Source organism: Oryx dammah, unplaced genomic scaffold (assembly GCF_014754425.2).
Source record: "Oryx dammah isolate SB20612 unplaced genomic scaffold, SCBI_Odam_1.1 HiC_scaffold_13, whole genome shotgun sequence".
Taxonomy (NCBI): Eukaryota; Metazoa; Chordata; class Mammalia; order Artiodactyla; family Bovidae; genus Oryx; species Oryx dammah.
In genome coordinates, this window is record NW_024070197.1 from 21,704,179 (window position 1) to 21,721,944 (window position 17,766).

The following is a 17,766-nucleotide window of genomic DNA, read 5'->3' on the forward strand; positions in this document are numbered from 1 at the left end:
ACAGGGAAAGACAAATACTGTATGATATCTCTTATATGTGGAATCTAAAAGAAAAAATAAAACTAGTGAATTTAACAAAAAAGAAACAGACTCACAGATGCAGAGAACAAACTAGTGGTTATCAGTAGTGGGGAGGGAAGGGGGGAGGTTCCAAAAAAACAGCAGTGGATTAAGAGGTACAAATTACTATGCATAAATAACCTACAAGGATATATTGTACAGTACAGGGAATATAAGCAATATTTTAAAATATCTATAAATGCAGTATAACCTTTAAAAATTGTGAATCACTATGTTATACACCTGAAACAAGTAATATTATACATCAGTTGTACCCCAGTAAAATTTTTATAGCTTAAAAATAAGCTAAAGTATCTGTATTAATTTCAGATAGACTTCAGAACAAGGGAAAATATGAAGGTCAGAAGCATCACATAGTAATAAAGAACCCAGTTCTTCAAAAAGACATATGAGACTTTATTGTGTGTGTGTTTAACAAGAAAGCATCAAAATATGTGAGGCAAAACTGATAAAACTGCAAGGAGAAATAGATGAGAATACCATTACAGTTAGAGATAGCAATAGCTCTCTACCAAAAATGAACAGACCCAGCAGGCAGAAAATCAGTGTAAGGGTATAGCTGAATTCAACAGCATCACCTCAACCGGTCAGAACTGGTATCTACAGACAATTTCATCCTACAGCAGATACTTTCTCCTCAAGCTCAAGTGGAACTGACACTAAGACAGACCATATAAAACACATCTAAATAAACTTAAAGTGGAAATTGTACAAAGTACACTATCAGACCACAACGGAATTAAACTAACTTAGTAACAAGAAGATAGCTGGAAAATCCCCAAATACTTGGAGATTAAGCAACCCACTTCTGTATCATACATGGATCAAGAAGAAATATCAAGAGAAATTCTGAAATGTTTTTAACCAAATGAAAATAAAAATACAACTTATCAAAATTTATGGGATTCAGTGACGGGCAGTTGACAGCATTAAATGTTTGTATTAGAAGAAAAAATTTAAATAAATAATATAAGCTTCCACCTTAGAAAACTAGAAAAGAAGAGCAAATTAAATGTAAAGTAAGCAGACAAAAAGAATTAAATTCAGAGCAAAAATCAATGAAAATGGAAACAGGAGATCATCTGCCACAACTGGGATATGCTATGAAATAACAGGTCCATAATCCGCCAAAGTGTCACAGCCAGAAAAGTCCAGGAAGACTGAGGACTGCTGCAGACCCAGGGAGGCGAGGAGATGCTCCACCTGACGCTGAGCTGTGTCTTCCTTCCCCAGAGGACTCCGTGCGACGACTGGCAAAATGACAGGGGTTGTCTGAGAGTCAGACGATCACAGTGTAGCAACGGCAACCTCTGATGTAGATGGCTATGCTGTGAATATGTTTGAAAGTACTCTTCTTTCTAGGAAAAACACACTCAAGTACTGGGGAGAGATGGGGCATTCCAGCTGGCAACTTACTCTCACGTGGTTTAGGATACAATCAAGTTCTCGGTAATGCTCTCCAACTTACCTGGAAGTTTGTGATCATTCTAAAACAGAAGTTTACTGAGAAAATAAAAGAAAACTCCATGAAAACAGACTTTGATTCCTTTTCTGTTGAATCCCTAGAACAGTGTCTGAAGACGTGTGGCTTAGGGGTGTGACAGCTAACCGCCGCAGAAATCAGGACACGGTCCAGAATGCGTAAGCATGGACAAAGTAAAATAACTACAGGTATTTTAAAACTTAAGAGATAACTGCCAAAATAAATAGCTAAGAAAAAAAAAAAGGTTTATCTCAAACAAGGAGCCTGGGTGAGAAGAAGCTGGACAAGAAAAAATTGCTTTTCTTTATAGCCTTTCTGCACTATTTGATTGTCTAGCCAAGTGTTAGAAAGTACTGAACTTTGATTTTTGAAAATGTAAGGAACTTCAAACAGAAGTATCAGAATTTAATAAAAAGACAACTGAAATTGAAATAGTTTCTCACAAAAATTAAAAAGGAAAAGGAAATCTTTGCCTGAGTAGGTAACATCTGACAATTTTGTTTCTTGCATGATAGTCTGGTCACATCTCATTTATGAGCTTTCTTTTGTTTACCATCAACCTTTTCCTTTTCAAAGATATGCAGAGTTCATTCCAACACTGACTGTAATAAGGAAAACTAGGTGGCACTTCCCTGGCGGTCCAGGGTCCTCCTCCCTACAACGCGGAGGACATGGGGATGATTCCTGTTCAGGGAAGCACGATCCCACGTACCACGAAGCAACTAAGCCCACGGATACCACGATTACTGCTCCAGAGCCTGTGTGCCACAACTAGAGAGTCCCAAGCACCACAAAGCAACATCCCGCATGCCCCAGCAAAGATCCGACAAAGCCAAATAAATAATTATTTTTTTAAAAAGAAAGAGTTAGTGGCTCAGTCGTATCCAACTCTTTGCGACTCCATGGACTGTAGCCCACCAGGCTCCTCTGTCCATGGGATTTCCCAGGCAAGAAGAATACCCATTCCCTTCTCCAGGGGATCTTCCTGACCCAGAGACTGAACCCAGGTCTCCTGCACTGCAGGCACTTTCTTCACCATCTGAGACACCAGGGAAGCCCTTAACAATGGAAAGCTGTGCGGTAGTCAAACACAATGTAAATGCCTGGTATTTTTCTTGCTTCCATGGAAATGGAAATAACATTCCCGTCAGTAACGGGTCCATTCAGCAGGAATTCTATGACACACTATGCCTCCTGTAAGGCACACCAGAATGTGGGTGGGGCCACAGGTGCCCAAGTCTGCCACACAAACTCTGCACGCAGAGAGCTCATCTCACCAACCCAGCAGCAGGGAATGATGTTCTCTGTGCCACAGAGGAGGGAGCAGACGGACAGTCTCATGGCAGAGCCCACAGCCTCAAACCACATCACACTGGATGCAGCTAACCTAGAGAGAGGTGAGAAACACCACATACACGTTTGTACAGTAGAATCTCATTTCTTAAGAAATAAGACACACTCTCACATCTGAAAAACTGGGAGAAAAAAGACTGTAAGATTTTAATAAGTAGGTACATCAAAAGCGGTGCTTCCCAGGAGGCGCTGGTGGTAAAGAACCTGCCTGCCAATGCAGGAGACGTGGGCTTGATTCTTGCGTCCAGAAGATCCCCTGGAGCAGGAAGTGGCAGCCCACTCCAGCACTCTTCCCTGGAGAATCCCGTGGACAGAGGAGCCTGGCGGGCTACAATCCACAGGGTCATAAAAGAGCTGGACACGACTGAGCATACACTTAAAGTTTTAGTTTACTAGAGGCTTACTATGGCTCTCTCTGAAGTACTGATAGGTACACATACACCCAATGTGGGGGTGAGCACAGAGCAGTCGCCACAGAGGGTGAGCCGAGCAAGTTTCACCCCCATCCAATAATTTCAACTCATTCAAGAACTTGGAGATACGGAATTAAAGACGGGATATTTTTGACTTCATAAATGCCTCTTTCTTATTTGTATGCATCCTATTGCTTAAAATAAAAACCGATCAAATCCTTAGGTATATTCTGACGACAAATAATAACCACTGGTCTATGTCTGGGCTGGAATAAATCAGTCCTACACACAAACAAGTGCCTGTTACGTTATGTTTTGGCAAAATCCTACAGACTACAAGGCAAATTATCTTTGTCAGCATCTACAGCATAAACTTTCCGGGTGGCTTAGACAGTAAAGCATCTGCCTATAATGCGGGAGACCCGGGTTTGATCCCTGGGTCGGGAAGATCTCCTGGAGAAGGAAGTGGCAACCCACTCCAGTATCCTTGCCTGGAAAATCCCATGGACAGAGAAACCTGGTAGGCTATAGTCCATGGGGTCGCAAAGAGTCAGACACGGCTGATCGATTTCACTTTCACTTTCTTTCACAGCATAAATTTGTTCCAGTAAATTAAGGGAAAAAGAGAGACAGAATTACCATAGCCCTTATAAACAACTCTTACAGTCCTAAGATATTTAAGAGTATTCTTTTATATTGAAATGGAACAAGAGAGGAACACTCACCCAGGATCCTACTGGTTGGCCTGAGGTCACCCGCACCCTGGGGCCACGGATGCTTGAGAGACTTTGCTAGAAAAGTTAAACCACATGACTGATAGAAAGAATACATTTCAAGATTAAAGCATAAAATAAAACCCAAAATACAAACGTGAATTTGTTGTAACTCACCCGTGCTGTATGACTTACAGAATACCTAACACAGGGCAGAGGAGCAATGTGAGGGGACTAAGAAACACAGGTGCAGAGGAAATATCTACAGTTGTTCCCATTGCCCATGACTGACTCTTCTCATATTTTCATGCTAATAAATGGCTCTTTTTCAAAATTCTAAAAAACACTCTTGTTTTGATAATATCGTTAAACTACGAACACACAGACTTCTGAAAATAGGGGTGCTTGCGCTCAGTCATTAAGTCAAGTCAGACTCTGCGACCCCATGGACTGTAGCCCACCAGGCTCCTCTATCAATGAGATTTTCCAGGAAAGAATACTGGAGTGGTTTGCCATTTCCTTCTCCAGAGGATATTCCTGACCCAGGGATTGAACCCACATCTCCTGTGTCTCTTGCACGACAGGTGGATTCTTTACCCACCTAGCCACAGAGTGAAAATATAACTCCATGTTAATAAGACATTAATAACAATCTTTTTTCCTGCTCTCATAAAAAGAAACCACAACAGCTCTCTTAGAACCTCAAAACTCAAACCTAAATCACTAGGATTAAAACTAAAATATTTCAAAAAAAATTAAAATAACAATCTTTTCTCCTGCTCTCATAAAACAAACCACAACAGCTCTCTTAGAACCTCAAAACTGAAACGTAAATCACTAGGATTAAAATTAAAATATGTCAAAAAAATTAAAATATTAAATTCAGAATTAAAGTCTCTGTCTCCATATGGGGAAAAGTCGATACAACAATTTATATTAATACACTAAGATTTCTATAAATAAGACAACTTAAGGGAAACATACATTGGTGAAATCCACTCACTTTCCATCCTTTGAGAATCTTTTCCTTGCAAAAACATTGGCCAAAGAGTAAGTGCTGGATTTAGCTTATTGGAAAAGGATGCTGACTTTATATTCAATCTTGGCTTCTCCAAAGAATCAAAATTCTTATTCTCCATGGGTGACACATAACAAGCGAAGTTCTTTGCAACCAGATCATCGTTAACACAAACCTGTATAAACATTTCATGAATAAGACAAACACAGTCACATGACTTCAAAAAACATGCTGAACTTAACTGAAAATTAATCTTCAGAAAAATTATTTTATAGAACAGAACTTGACAGAAATTGATCTCGTGACTTCTGCTTTCTTAATGGCGAACTACACACTTCTGGCCAACCTTCTTGAGAAGAAAAACAGGAGAAAATATTTTTAGATAATACTTTAGGATGCTCATGTATCCAGAATACATAAAGAACTCTCAAAAAACTCAATTAAAAGAAAACAAAACCAATTTTTAAACGGGCAAAACACAGCAATTAAAAGAGTACAGCATTGGCATAAAAACAGACACATAGTTCAATGGAACAGAAAGATAGCCCAGAAATAAACCCAGATATATATGGTCAATAAAATTACTAAAAAGGAGCTAAGAATATATAATGGGGAAATGACAGTCTCTTCAATAAATTGTGTTGGGAAAACTAGACAGCTACAGGCATAACAATGAAACTGTGCAAACACCATATACAAACAAACTCAAAATGGATTAGAGACTTGAATATAAGATCTGAAAGCATAAAACTCATAGAAGAAAACACAGGTGATAATAAGCTCCTTGACACTGGTCTTGGTGATAATTTTTGGAGTTTGACACCAAAAGCAAAGGCAACAAAAGTGAAAATAAACCAGCAGAACTACATACATCAAACTAGAAAGCTTCTTCAGAGAAAAAAAGCACCAATAAAACAAAAAGATTTTTAATAAGAGGAAACATCTGTTAAGTCAAGTATTATCTGATAAGGGGTTAATATCCAAAATACATAAAAACTCATAAACAATAGTAATAAACAAACCCCCAAATAATCCAATTTAAAAATGAGCAGAGGATCTGAATCAACATTTTTCCAAAGAAGACATGCAGATGGTCAACAGGCACAAGAAAAGATGTTCAATATCACTAATCACCAGGGAAATGCAAATCAAAACCATAGTGAGGTATCACTTCACATCTGTCAGAATGGCTATTGTTAAAAAGACAAGAAACACCCAGAGCAGGTGTTTCAAGGATGTGGAGAAAAAGGAACCTTTAGGCACTATTGGTAGGATTATAAACTGTCAGAGTCACTCCGGAAAACAGTACCAAGGTTCCTTTAGAAGTTAAAAACAGAATTACTATACAATCCAGCAATTCCACTTCTGGGTATTTATCTGAAGAAAACAAAAACATTAACTTGAAAAGACACATGCATCTCCGTGTTCACTGCAATATTATTTACAACAGCCAAAATTATGGAAACAATCTAAGTATTCATTAGTGAATGAGTGGATAAAAAATGTGGTGTATATACATATATACACAATGGGATATTATTTGGCCACAAAAAGAATGAAATCTTTACATCTGTGACAACATATACTGACCTTAAGGACGTTACGCTATATGACATAAGTCAGAGAAAGACAAAAGCTACATAATCTCCACTTCTATGTGGAATCTAAATACAAAACAAAACAAGCTCACAGAGAGAGAACAGACCTGTGATTCCCAGAGCTGGGGTTGCGGGAATAGAGGGAGAAGGTGGTGAAATGGGAGAAGGGAGTCAAAAGGTAAAAACTTCCAATTATGAAATAATTAAGTCACGGGCCTATGATGTACAGCAAGGTGGCTACAGTTAACAATACTGTATCGCACAATTGAAAGTTGCTAAATCTTGTGATGAGAACAAGAAAAAAAATTCTGTCACTGTGTGGTGATGGATGTTAACTAGACAGTGTGCAATGCATACGTACAAGTATTAAGTCATTGTGCTGTACACTTGCAACTAACATAATGTTGTACATCAATTACACCTCAATTTTAAAAAAGGATAAAAAATTTTAGAAAGGAGAAAATGAAAATAAATGGGTAAAAGATCTGAATACCTCATTAAAGATATACGGATTGCAAACAGCATGTGAAAAGACACTCAAGACTGTTACGTCATTGAGTGAGCGAGTGAAGTCGCTCAGTCGTGTCCTACTCTTTGCGAACCCATAGACTGTAGCATACCAGGCTCCTCTGCCCATGGGATTTTCCAGGCAAGGGTACTGGAGTGGGGTGCCATTGCCTTCTCCAAGAAGGAAAGTGCATTAGGGAAGCGCAAATAAACTACAGTGAGAGACCACTACACACCAATGAGAATGACCATAAAAGGAATGGAGAGGATGGGGGGGAGTGTAAGTCTCCTTGCTGACAGGACTGTACAACGGCTACTCTAGAAAACAGTTTGGTAGTCTCTTAACACTTACAAAACTACCCAGAAGGGTGACTGCTGGGTATTTACCCAAGAAAAATGAAAGCACAGGCCCAAGGAAGACTTGCACATGAATCGCCACAGGAGTTTCATTTGCACTAGCCCCACAGAGGCCACAACTCAAATGTCCATCAACAAGCAAATGGATAAACATTGTAGTATATCCAGACGATGGAAGGACACTGTCCTGCGAGTGTACGTTCCTCAATTCTTTGTCTTGTCACAACAAAGATTTGGAGTGACGGACATTAAAGCGCCCTCGCCGTGTCACAGCTCTCAGGTCTTGGATAGACCGTGTTATAGCTCTCAGGTCTCAAATGGACCGTGTTATAGCTCTTAGAGGTCCTCACTCCGATCCTCGGACCTTCTTCTGTTTCATTTTTGCGGGCTTTTCCCTTCCTTGTCTGTAGCCACTGCCATTTTGGACTCCTTTTCCCTGTTCTACCTACCTAACAGATACTGACAATAAAAGGATCAACATGCATGTCTCCGAAAAATTTTGTGTGAAAGAAAACAAGTTTAAAAAAGAGAAAGAGAACACCCTGGACACATCCCTGTGCTTCCTTTAGGAGCTAGAAAAGAACTGTTGGCCCCATTTTTTTTTTTCCTAGCAATTATGACCTCATGCACCCACTGTCAGTTCCCTCTGCTGAGCATGCCTCTGCTCTTTAACAGCCTGAGGTAAGAGCAAGTGTGAATGACACTGTTTTTCTTGTGTGCATTGTTTTATTAAAACAGCATTTTAATAATAATAAAATACTTTAAAAATACAATCTTTCACTTACCTTTTCATTTTTCAGAGTTACATAAAGGTAAACCTCAAAAGTATCTTCTTCCACTGCACACAATTTGGCTTCTACCTGGGTAGTTGCTAAATAGCATAAATGAAAACATGAAGATGATGTTAAAAGCATGCTTGAGGGACTTTCCTGGGGGTCCAGTGGTTAAGACTCCGCACCTCCACTGCAGGTCTGAATCCTGGTCGGGGAACTAAGACCCCGCATGCCATGTCTCATGGCCAAAAAAATAAGAATGGGTGAAACGACTGTGACTATTTCTCGCCTGTTAATCTCTGTTAACTACTCACGACTACCCAGTGCCACAATGTCCGACAGCTTCCTCCCTCAGAAGGGGTCTGGCGGCAGGCGAGCCAAGGTGAACGCTCCCCAGGCAAAGTCTGCCAAGTGAATTCTGTCCCCTCAGCCCCCATCCTCCTCTGGCCACCCTGTGTCAGCACCTCGAGCACCACTCTGGGCCCCTCTTCTTTTCCAGTGATCCCAAGCCCACAGGCCCAGCCAGAGTCTTCCCCCTTAGTCATTCCACCCTCTGAACGCCTGAAGAGCAGCTCCACGTGTGGGTACCGCCAGGCACGCTGCTCAGTCCACCAGTGTGTTCCACTTCCCTCTCACCACAAGCCTTTGAGGTGGTGCTGCTATCACTTTACAGGCGAGGAGACCAGGCTCTCAGAAGGCTGCTCAGAGGTAGCAGAACAGTACCCAAGCCAAGTACTCTGCCTCCTCCAAGTCTGAGTCTCTCAGGGCCCCTGTGGGCTCACAAGGGCCTGAACTACAAAACCAGAGGTGCCCCCACCTCCCATTTCTCCAGGAACAATGCCTCTGGCTGCTCCTTCACCCGGAAAGCAGGGCAGTGAAGGAGAGGGGCCTTCAGGATGCAGCCCAGCCAGTGCACACCCACTACTCCTCAGCACGACCCTAGAGGCCGCCCAGTTACTTGGCTCGGACTTCCAGGGCTTAGGACAGATGCCACAAAAGAGTCTAATTTACAGCCAACGATTTAAACAGAGAGCACACTAAACAGGTGCTGAGACATTCTATACACCTTCATTAGCAAGGATGGGGACCACACAGTTAAGTACCCACTTACTACCCGCTGCCTGCTAAAAAAATAGGCTTTTCATCATTGCTGGTTCAATGAAATGCATGTACATTATTTTGCAGCGCTGCAGTTTTATACAGACTAAGAAAAGGCATTATCGCTGTGTAAGGGTGCCTCACCTACACAATTCCTTGCTGATTTCACTTGCCAATTACTGATGTCTACATCCATCCCTCAGATTCCAAGGGTACAGAGTCACTGTGATACTTGGAATGGAAAAAGCTCCATGTGACTTATGAATCCCCCTGAGGGGGGAGGTCAAACAGAGAAGCACGCGCATCTCAAACCCTTTCCCCAACAGAAGGTGAAACCCCCTTGTGTGTCAGTTCAAAGCAGGCAGCTGTGGTCATGCATTTGCCTTACCTTTCAGGATGTTCTGGAAGTACTGAATAGCTGCACTGTCCCACTTCTTGGCCCGTCTGGAAGAGAACAAAGGCAATCTCATTAAATAAAAGCCAAGGCTAGTCATGCTAACATCACTTTGAAATTACACACTGGATGCTTCGGACAACACACACAGAACATATGATGCAGGAAATGGGGAGTGTAACTCTGGCCTGGGGTGATGACCCCAGCTGCACCCCGCAGTAGGCTTCTCTCCCACCACCTCCTGCACCAGTTAGAGACACTGCGAATGGGCCCTTTGTGGGGCTTCCTGCGCTACCATGCCCACCTCCACAGCATCATCCATCCCAACACCACTGTCCCATTTACCTGCAACATCCGTCTCCCCAGCCAGGGTGCTAGCTCCCCGGAACAGGGACCCTGAGTGAGGAATGCTCAGCACACACTGGCAGAGCGAGGGCTCCCTCCGTGTTGGTTAAGCCAAAGTTCTAAGAGTGGCCATGGGGGGCCCAGGCCCTGCTGTCTCCCGGTACTCCTCACTCTGACGACTCCCTTTCACTGTGCCCCATCCCTCCCCACCATCTCGTCCTTTCCTCTGTGTGATACTGTGATTTATAGTAAGAAATGTAAACTTGGTCACTGTCACTGTTTCTGGCACAGAGCTCAGTGATGAGAGTAATAAAAGGGACTTCCCTGGTGGCTCAGAGGGTAAAGAGTCTGCCTGCAATGCAGGAGACCTGGGTTCGATCCCTGGGTCAGGAAGATCCCCTGGAGAAGGAAATGGCAACCCGCTCCAGTACTCTTGCCTGGAAATTCCCATGAACAGAGACTGCTAGACTACGGTCCATGGGATAGCAAAGAGTCAGACACAACTGAGTGACTTCGCCCCTTGTTATGTTAATGAGGTGACCTGTAGAAACTGCCTAAGTAATTTAGAGATGAGGGCCGGTTGCCAGGGGAACCAACCTTGTGATTAGAGGGTTGCAACTTTCAATCCCACTCCCTGGACCTTTGGGGAGGGGAGAGGTACTGGAGGTTGAATCAACTGTCAAAGGCCAATGATTTAATCAATCACAACTAGGTAATGAAGCCTCCATAAACACTAAAAATGGACGAGGTTGGGAGCTTCTGGGCTGGTGAACACTTGGAAATGTGGAGGAACAGGCGTCCCTGGAGGGAAGGCAGCCCATTTCCCCAGACCCTGCCCCATGCATCTCTTTCATCTGGCTGCTCCCGAATTATTTCATTTAAACTAAACTGGTGAAAATTAGAGTGCACTGTCTTATTGGTGAATTTACCTTAAGAATGTTTGCTGAAGCTCTTTGCCAATATGTGTACTCCCTTCTATTCTCAGTCTTTCTCCTGGGGGCATATAATTGGCATATTAGCTGCCCCTAACCATTCCTCTCTTGATAGCCAGCTAGGTTGTTTCCAAACAATTCTGCACTGTACATTGATGTAGATATATATACCCGCACGCATGCACACGTGTACACATGTATCTCTCACACACACACACCCCCCCTCATCTCGTGATCTGCCCACACTGCCAGTGTTTGTGTGGGATGGGTTCCTGCACTGGGCAGCGCTGTGTCAGGGTTATGACTGTGATCTTTGCTGTCCTGAATGAGCACTACCTGAGGTCCTGGGGGCAGCGCCTCCCCACCCCCCGCCCTTGCACTCTGTCTTCCCCCCTCCTCCATCACTGTGGCTTTGTGGGGGATAAAGCTGCAGGAAGCAGCACAGTTCTGATTCAGCTTGCATGGCCTGGTGATAATGCGTTCTAAGTTCTCTCTCAGCTTGGAGGCTGCCTCCATTACCAGTGCTTTTGTGAGGTCTGTGGAGACCCTCCCATCTCCATAGCTCCAGCCCTCATCACCTGTAGTTCCCTTGGTCCGATGAAAACATCACTCTTGCAGCTGCCTTGGGATCCACACCAATAAGATACTAAGCCAGCTGGTAAATTCGCCAATAAGACAGTGCATTTTAATTTTCATTAAAAGCTCCGTCAATGTGAATATGCATAAAAGCACCAACAAAGGTCTGTCAATTCAGAGCCTGAAAAGGTCACAGAGGCTTCCCAGGAGGGAGGGCAGGAGGGAAGAAACAGGGCGGGAAAAGGATGCCTGGACTTTTCGCTAATGTTCCATGATCTGATGTATCCATGTTTCTCTTTACAGTTAACTTGCCCTTTTTTGTAAAAAAAAAAAAAACAAAAAACAGAGCTTGGGTCTTACTCTAAACCCCCCTACACTGCAGCCTCTGGACATGGCTACATGGCCAGGTTTGACAGGCTGATTCAGAAGATCCCTCCTAAAGGACAAAGAGACCTTTGAAATCGTTTTAGCACTTCTCATAAAGACTTGATTTCACATAAACTTCCTACACTCAATTTAAGACTTTTACTAATGATTCAGCATACATTAGAAGCTGTACTTACACAATTTCAGCACTGTCTTCACAGAAGTTAATGTGCAATGTGACAGGTTTTGTGCAGTACAGTCTGAATTTTTTTGCTCTGTAGGGAAGCTGCATAAAAGTTTCTATGGCAACTCGGATGCTTAACAGTGAAACAAAAACAGTTTCATGATTAAAAAATTATATATATAACATATTTGTTTAGAGTCCACCTATATAATTAACATACATAACGTAAAACACACAAAATCTGATTCTATTTCTAATACAGCCACCAACAGCAGCAAATGCTTGGAGACATTTGTCCAACAAGGTGAAAATGGTTTTTGGGGGCTAAGGGAACAAAACCTTACTTTTTTATGTATAAAGCACAAAAATACATGTAGTATATAAATACATACAGTACCTAAAAGATAGTAGTCTTTGGCATTAAAATTTCATGGCATGGCGACAGGGAAGGATTAGAAAAATACTGTCTCCTTAGATTGAGAAACATTGGGTAATTACAAACAAACCTGGAAGCAAATTTTATTTAAGATTTAAAATTTTCAATTTCAATCCACAACCAGAATTACCTTTAAGTTTCTGTAAATAAGCAGATGTTTTCAGAATCACTGTTTGTCAGCTCTGCACAAAAGAGCTGATGGACTGCAGTTTGATAAGTAAGTTGTTGCACCTTTTTATTTCCATTCTCCTTCATGAAAATGATAGAGCATTTGTACATACAGTTTCGACATCAACATGTTCTCAGGGCCATGTGTGGGCAGCCTAGCTACCTCGTCTCACACAGTTAAGAGAAAGTGATTGCACTAACTGCCTCTCCAGGCTTCCTTACTCTAATCAAACAATTCTCTTGCCAAAAACAAACTAAATTTAAAAACCCAAATGCTAATAGGAAATCTCCCAAGCCATTAATTATCATGTTATTTTTAATAACCAGTATGGCTATAAAGTGAGATGGCTGGATGAGATGGTTGGGTGGCATCACCAACTTGATGGACATGAGTTTGAGTAAGCTCCGGGAGTTGGTGATGGACAGGGAAGCCTGGCGTGCTACAGTCCGTGGGGATGCAAAGAGTTGGACTCAACTGAGCGACTGAACTGAACTGATGGTTATAAAGGTGCAGAACCACAAGCCAGATAGGCATCGCCTTTCCCATGAACACTGGCCAGCCTCCTGTGTGGGAGGAGCCTCCTAGTACAGACTCCCTGTCAGGGTCTCACCTCTCCTGTAGCTGGGACTGTTCTTTCTCTTTCGGAAGAAGAGTCCTCACGTTTACTTATTTATTGTTTATTAAACTGACACCTGCTGACACTGGGGCAGGAACCATGAAAAAATTACCAAAAACACCAAGACTGACTTGCTGAGAGTGTTTTCTAGGGAACTGCAACATGTGGTCCTGGAATGTGCGAGGGCCATTCTGTGACAGTCACACCCTCACTCTGCTAAGTGGGACAACCAGGGACATGTCCTTCTCTCTGTAATCTGGAGCCATGCCAGCAAACCATCCTCTGTGTAGTAAACAGAGGTCTTCCTAAAGGATCCACTCCATCACTTGAGAAGGGGACAGGTCACACCAGGCCAGGCAAATGGCTGGCCAAGAGCACCTGCCCTTTCCAGGAAGGATGGTGGAAGGAGGGCCGGAGCTGCCTGCTGACCCCTCGTCCCCACCACCTGCTCATACATTCACTGCTCATAAAACTGGAACCTGCAATCTGCTCTTCTTGAAGCTACAAATTTCCAGTTTACGATCTCTCATCCCTTTCTTTGAAAATTAACACTCTCCTTCAAAACTGACATTTGTCCCCTCAAAGAGCATAAAGCAAAATAAATATGTACTTACTTTCTGGATTTCACTGGAATGTATCTGGCAAAATCCACAAGGAAACACTCTGCGAGGTAATGGTCTGCTGAAGACACAATTGACTTAATAACTGCCCTGCACCAGCACTTTAGTTCCTGACAATAAACCACACAAACCTACAAAATAAAAAGAAAACTTTAGTGTTAAATTCTCTAGTCATACTCAGAAAACTATAAGATACTGATAAAAGAAATCAAAGATGATGCAAACAGATGGAGAGATATACCACGTTCTTGGATTGGAAGAATCAACATTCTGAAAATGACCATACTACCCAAAGCAAACTACAGATTCAATGCAATCCCTATCAAATTACCAATGAAATTTTTCACAGAATTAGAACACAAAATTTTACAATTTGCATGGAAACACAAAAGACCATGAATAGCCAAGTAGATCTTAAGAAAGAAAAATAAAGCTGGAGGAATTAGGCTCCCTGACTTCAAATTATACTACAAAGCCAGTCATCAAAACAGTATGGTACTGGCACAAAAAAAAAAAAAAGAAAGAAAGAAAGAAAAAAAAAAAAACAGGAATATAGATCAATGGAACAGGATGAAAAGTTCAGATACAAACCCATGCAGCTACAGTCACCTAATCCACGACAAAGGAAATAAGACTATACAATGGAGGAAAGACAGTCTCTTCAGTAAGTGGTGTTGGTCAAACTGGACAGCTACACGTAAAAGAATGAAACGAAAACACTCCCTAATACCATACACAAACACAAACTCAAAATGGATTAAAGACCTAAATGTAAGACCAGATACTATAAAACTCTTAGAAGAGAACACAGGCATTACAGTCTCTGACATAAAACACAGCAAGATCTTTTTTAATACACCTCCTAGAGTAATAAAAATAAAAACAAACAAATAGACCTAGTTAAACGTAAACGCTTTTGCAAAGAAAAGTGAAAGTGAAAGTTGCTCACTGTTTCCGACTCTTTGCAACCCCATTAACTATACAGTCTGTGAAATTCTCCAGGCCAGAATACTGGAGTGGGTAGCCCTTCTCTTTTCCAGGAGATCTTCCCAACCCAGGGATCAAACCCAGGTCTCCTGCATTGCAGGCGGATTCTTTACCAGCTGAGGCACAAGGGAAGCCCAAGAATACTAGAGTGAGAAGCGTATCCCTTTTCCAGCAGATCTTCCCGACCTAGGAAGTGAACCAGGGCCTCCTGCATTGCAGGCGGATTCTTTACCAACTGAGTTACGGGAAACCATAAACAAAATGAGAAGACGACCCTCAGAATGGGAGAAAATATGTGCAAACAAAGCAACCGATGAGGGATTAATCTCCAAAATATACAAGCAGCTCATGCAGCTCAATATCAAAAAACAAACAATCCAATCAAAAAGTGAGCAGAAGATCTAAATAGACTTTTCTCCAAAGAATATACATAGATGATTAAAAAGCACATGAAAAGATCCTCAACACCACTAATTATTAGAGAGATACAAATCAAAACTACAGTAAGATATCACCTCACACTGGTCAGAATGGCCATCTCTGAAAAATCTAAAGATAAATGCTGGAAAGGGTGTGGAGCAAAGGGAACTATCCCACTGTTGGTAGGAATGTACATGGTAACAGCCACTGTGAGAACAGTATGGAGGCTCCCTAAAAACTAAAAATAGAGCTACCATATGATCCAGCAATCCCACTCCTGGGCTTATATCCAGAGAAAACCATAATTTGAAAAGATACATGTACCCCAATGTTCACTGCAGCACCAGACTGGAAATTCCAAGCTGTCTGCACTAAGGTCCCCGTGATGGATCTAGAATAATCCTCTGGTTCCCAGCCCCAGGACAGTGGCCCCAATGACTGGGTTTACATGATACTCCATCTCCTCTTGCCCCATATGAACCTAATGTAACTGCTACTTTTCGTGACTAGCCTGACTTATGCAATCAAAAGAACTAATACAAAACAGTAATTATAAGCAAACTGAAATGCCAACTTAGCTGTCAAAACAGTCTACATTTCGAGTAGTATTTCAAGACACAGTGTTCAAAGCACATTCAGATACATACCTGTCCTTCTTCCAACTTTAGTGGTTTTATTTCTATATCTTGACACATGCTATTATAGAAGTCATTCATGGCACTATTTAGTTTTTGATAGTCAACTTCATGATCTAAAAAGGGACTACATCCTTTTATAACAACCCAGAAGCAACCTGGATCTTCAATCTGTAAAAATTTCAAAAGACAAACAAAACAATCCATCATTTGAAAGTGGAACTATAAAACCTCAGAATCACAGCAACTATTTCAAAATTAAGTGCTTTAACAAATTCTTGATGAGTACCTCTGTCTTAAAGGGTTAGACAGAAGATAAAAGACCTTCAATATATATGTATATCAAATTATCACCTTGTATACCTTGAACTTATACAACATGATATGTCAACTATACTTCAATAAAACTGGAAAAAAAGATGAAAGATGTAAACACAAAAATGTAAAACATGTAACCAATAATATGTAAGTAACTCTATTGATTTTTTGTAATTTTAAATTGTCTACTGTGATTCAAAAAGCAAAGACCAAAATCTTCGATCAGTATTTTGAAAATATTCATAATAAAATACAAAAGCAAGGTTCAAGACAATGTTTTCAGTATTCCATCTCTTTTGTAAGAAAGAGAAGAAAATATGAATGCATATACATTCTGCTCACTTTCAAAGAAACAAATGGTGGCAAAAAAAAAAAAAAAAAGCAAACAAATTATTACCTACAGAGGAAGCCAAGAATGGGGTAGAAGGGATACGAATGAAAGTCAGACTTCTTTGTTCAGAGAATAAGAATAGATATCATCTATTAGTGTCATTAAAAAACAAGATTTTCATCATTAGATGAAAAATAAAAGAAATTGTGAGAAAAATAGGAGAAAATAAAATGAAATTGAAATAAAAGAAAAAGACAGTAAAGGACAGGGAAGCCTGGCATGCTGCAGTCCATGGGGTTGTAAAGAGTCAGACACAACTGAGTCAGTGAAGAACCACAAGCTTTGATTCTCTCTGACATCCATCACAGGAAAACGGAGTTTGGAGCAGGAGTCCTACCAAGTTAAGGAGGCTCAGTAAACACCTCAGGCTCCCTCACAGAACCCCTGCAGTGTTAGGCCTGAGAAATAAAGACCATGTTTCAGGACAAAGACAACATGCTCTGTCATCAAGGGGAAAAGCAGTCAGTCAGTTCAGAAGCTCAGCAGTGTCCGACTTTGCGACCCCATGGACTGCAGCACGCCAGGCTTCCCTGTCCATCATCAACTCCCAGAGCTTGCTCAAACTCATGTCCATTGGGTCAGTGATATCATCCAACCATCTCATCCTCTGTTGTCCCCTCTTCCTCCCGCCTTCAATCTTTCCCAGCATCAGAGTCTTTTCAAATGAGTCAGTTCTTCACCTCAGGGGGCCAAAGTATTGGAGTTTCAGCTTTAGCATCAGTCCTTCCAATGAATACTCAGGACTGATTTCTTTTAGGACTGACTGGTTTGATGTCCCTGCAGCCCAAGGGACTTTCAAGAGTCTTCTCCAACACCACAGTTCAAAAGCATCAATTCTTCTTTAGAGTCAAACTCTTAAGAAAGCCCAGCTTTATTTAGAGTCCAACTCTTACATCCATACACAACTACTAGAAAAACCATAGCTTTGACTAGATGGACTTTTGTTGGCAAAGTAATGTCTCTGCTTCTTAATATGCTGTCTA

At 41.5% G+C, this 17,766-nt stretch overlaps 1 protein-coding gene across 1 annotated transcript in view; it reads right to left on the minus strand.

Annotated features, from left to right (window-relative positions):
• The window catches only part of TDRD12 (tudor domain containing 12), a 76,510-nt gene that overhangs the window by 49,320 nt on the left and 9,424 nt on the right, over positions 1 to 17,766 (minus strand). Inside the window, exons 2-7 of the mRNA XM_040253852.1 lie at positions 16,087 to 16,245; positions 14,027 to 14,163; positions 12,205 to 12,324; positions 9,783 to 9,838; positions 8,309 to 8,394; positions 5,047 to 5,236 (exon numbers count right to left, since the gene is read on the minus strand). Of these exons, the coding sequence (XP_040109786.1) occupies positions 5,047 to 5,236; positions 8,309 to 8,394; positions 9,783 to 9,838; positions 12,205 to 12,324; positions 14,027 to 14,163; positions 16,087 to 16,245 (748 nt within the window). The remainder of the gene's footprint in view (positions 1 to 5,046; positions 5,237 to 8,308; positions 8,395 to 9,782; positions 9,839 to 12,204; positions 12,325 to 14,026; positions 14,164 to 16,086; positions 16,246 to 17,766) is intronic.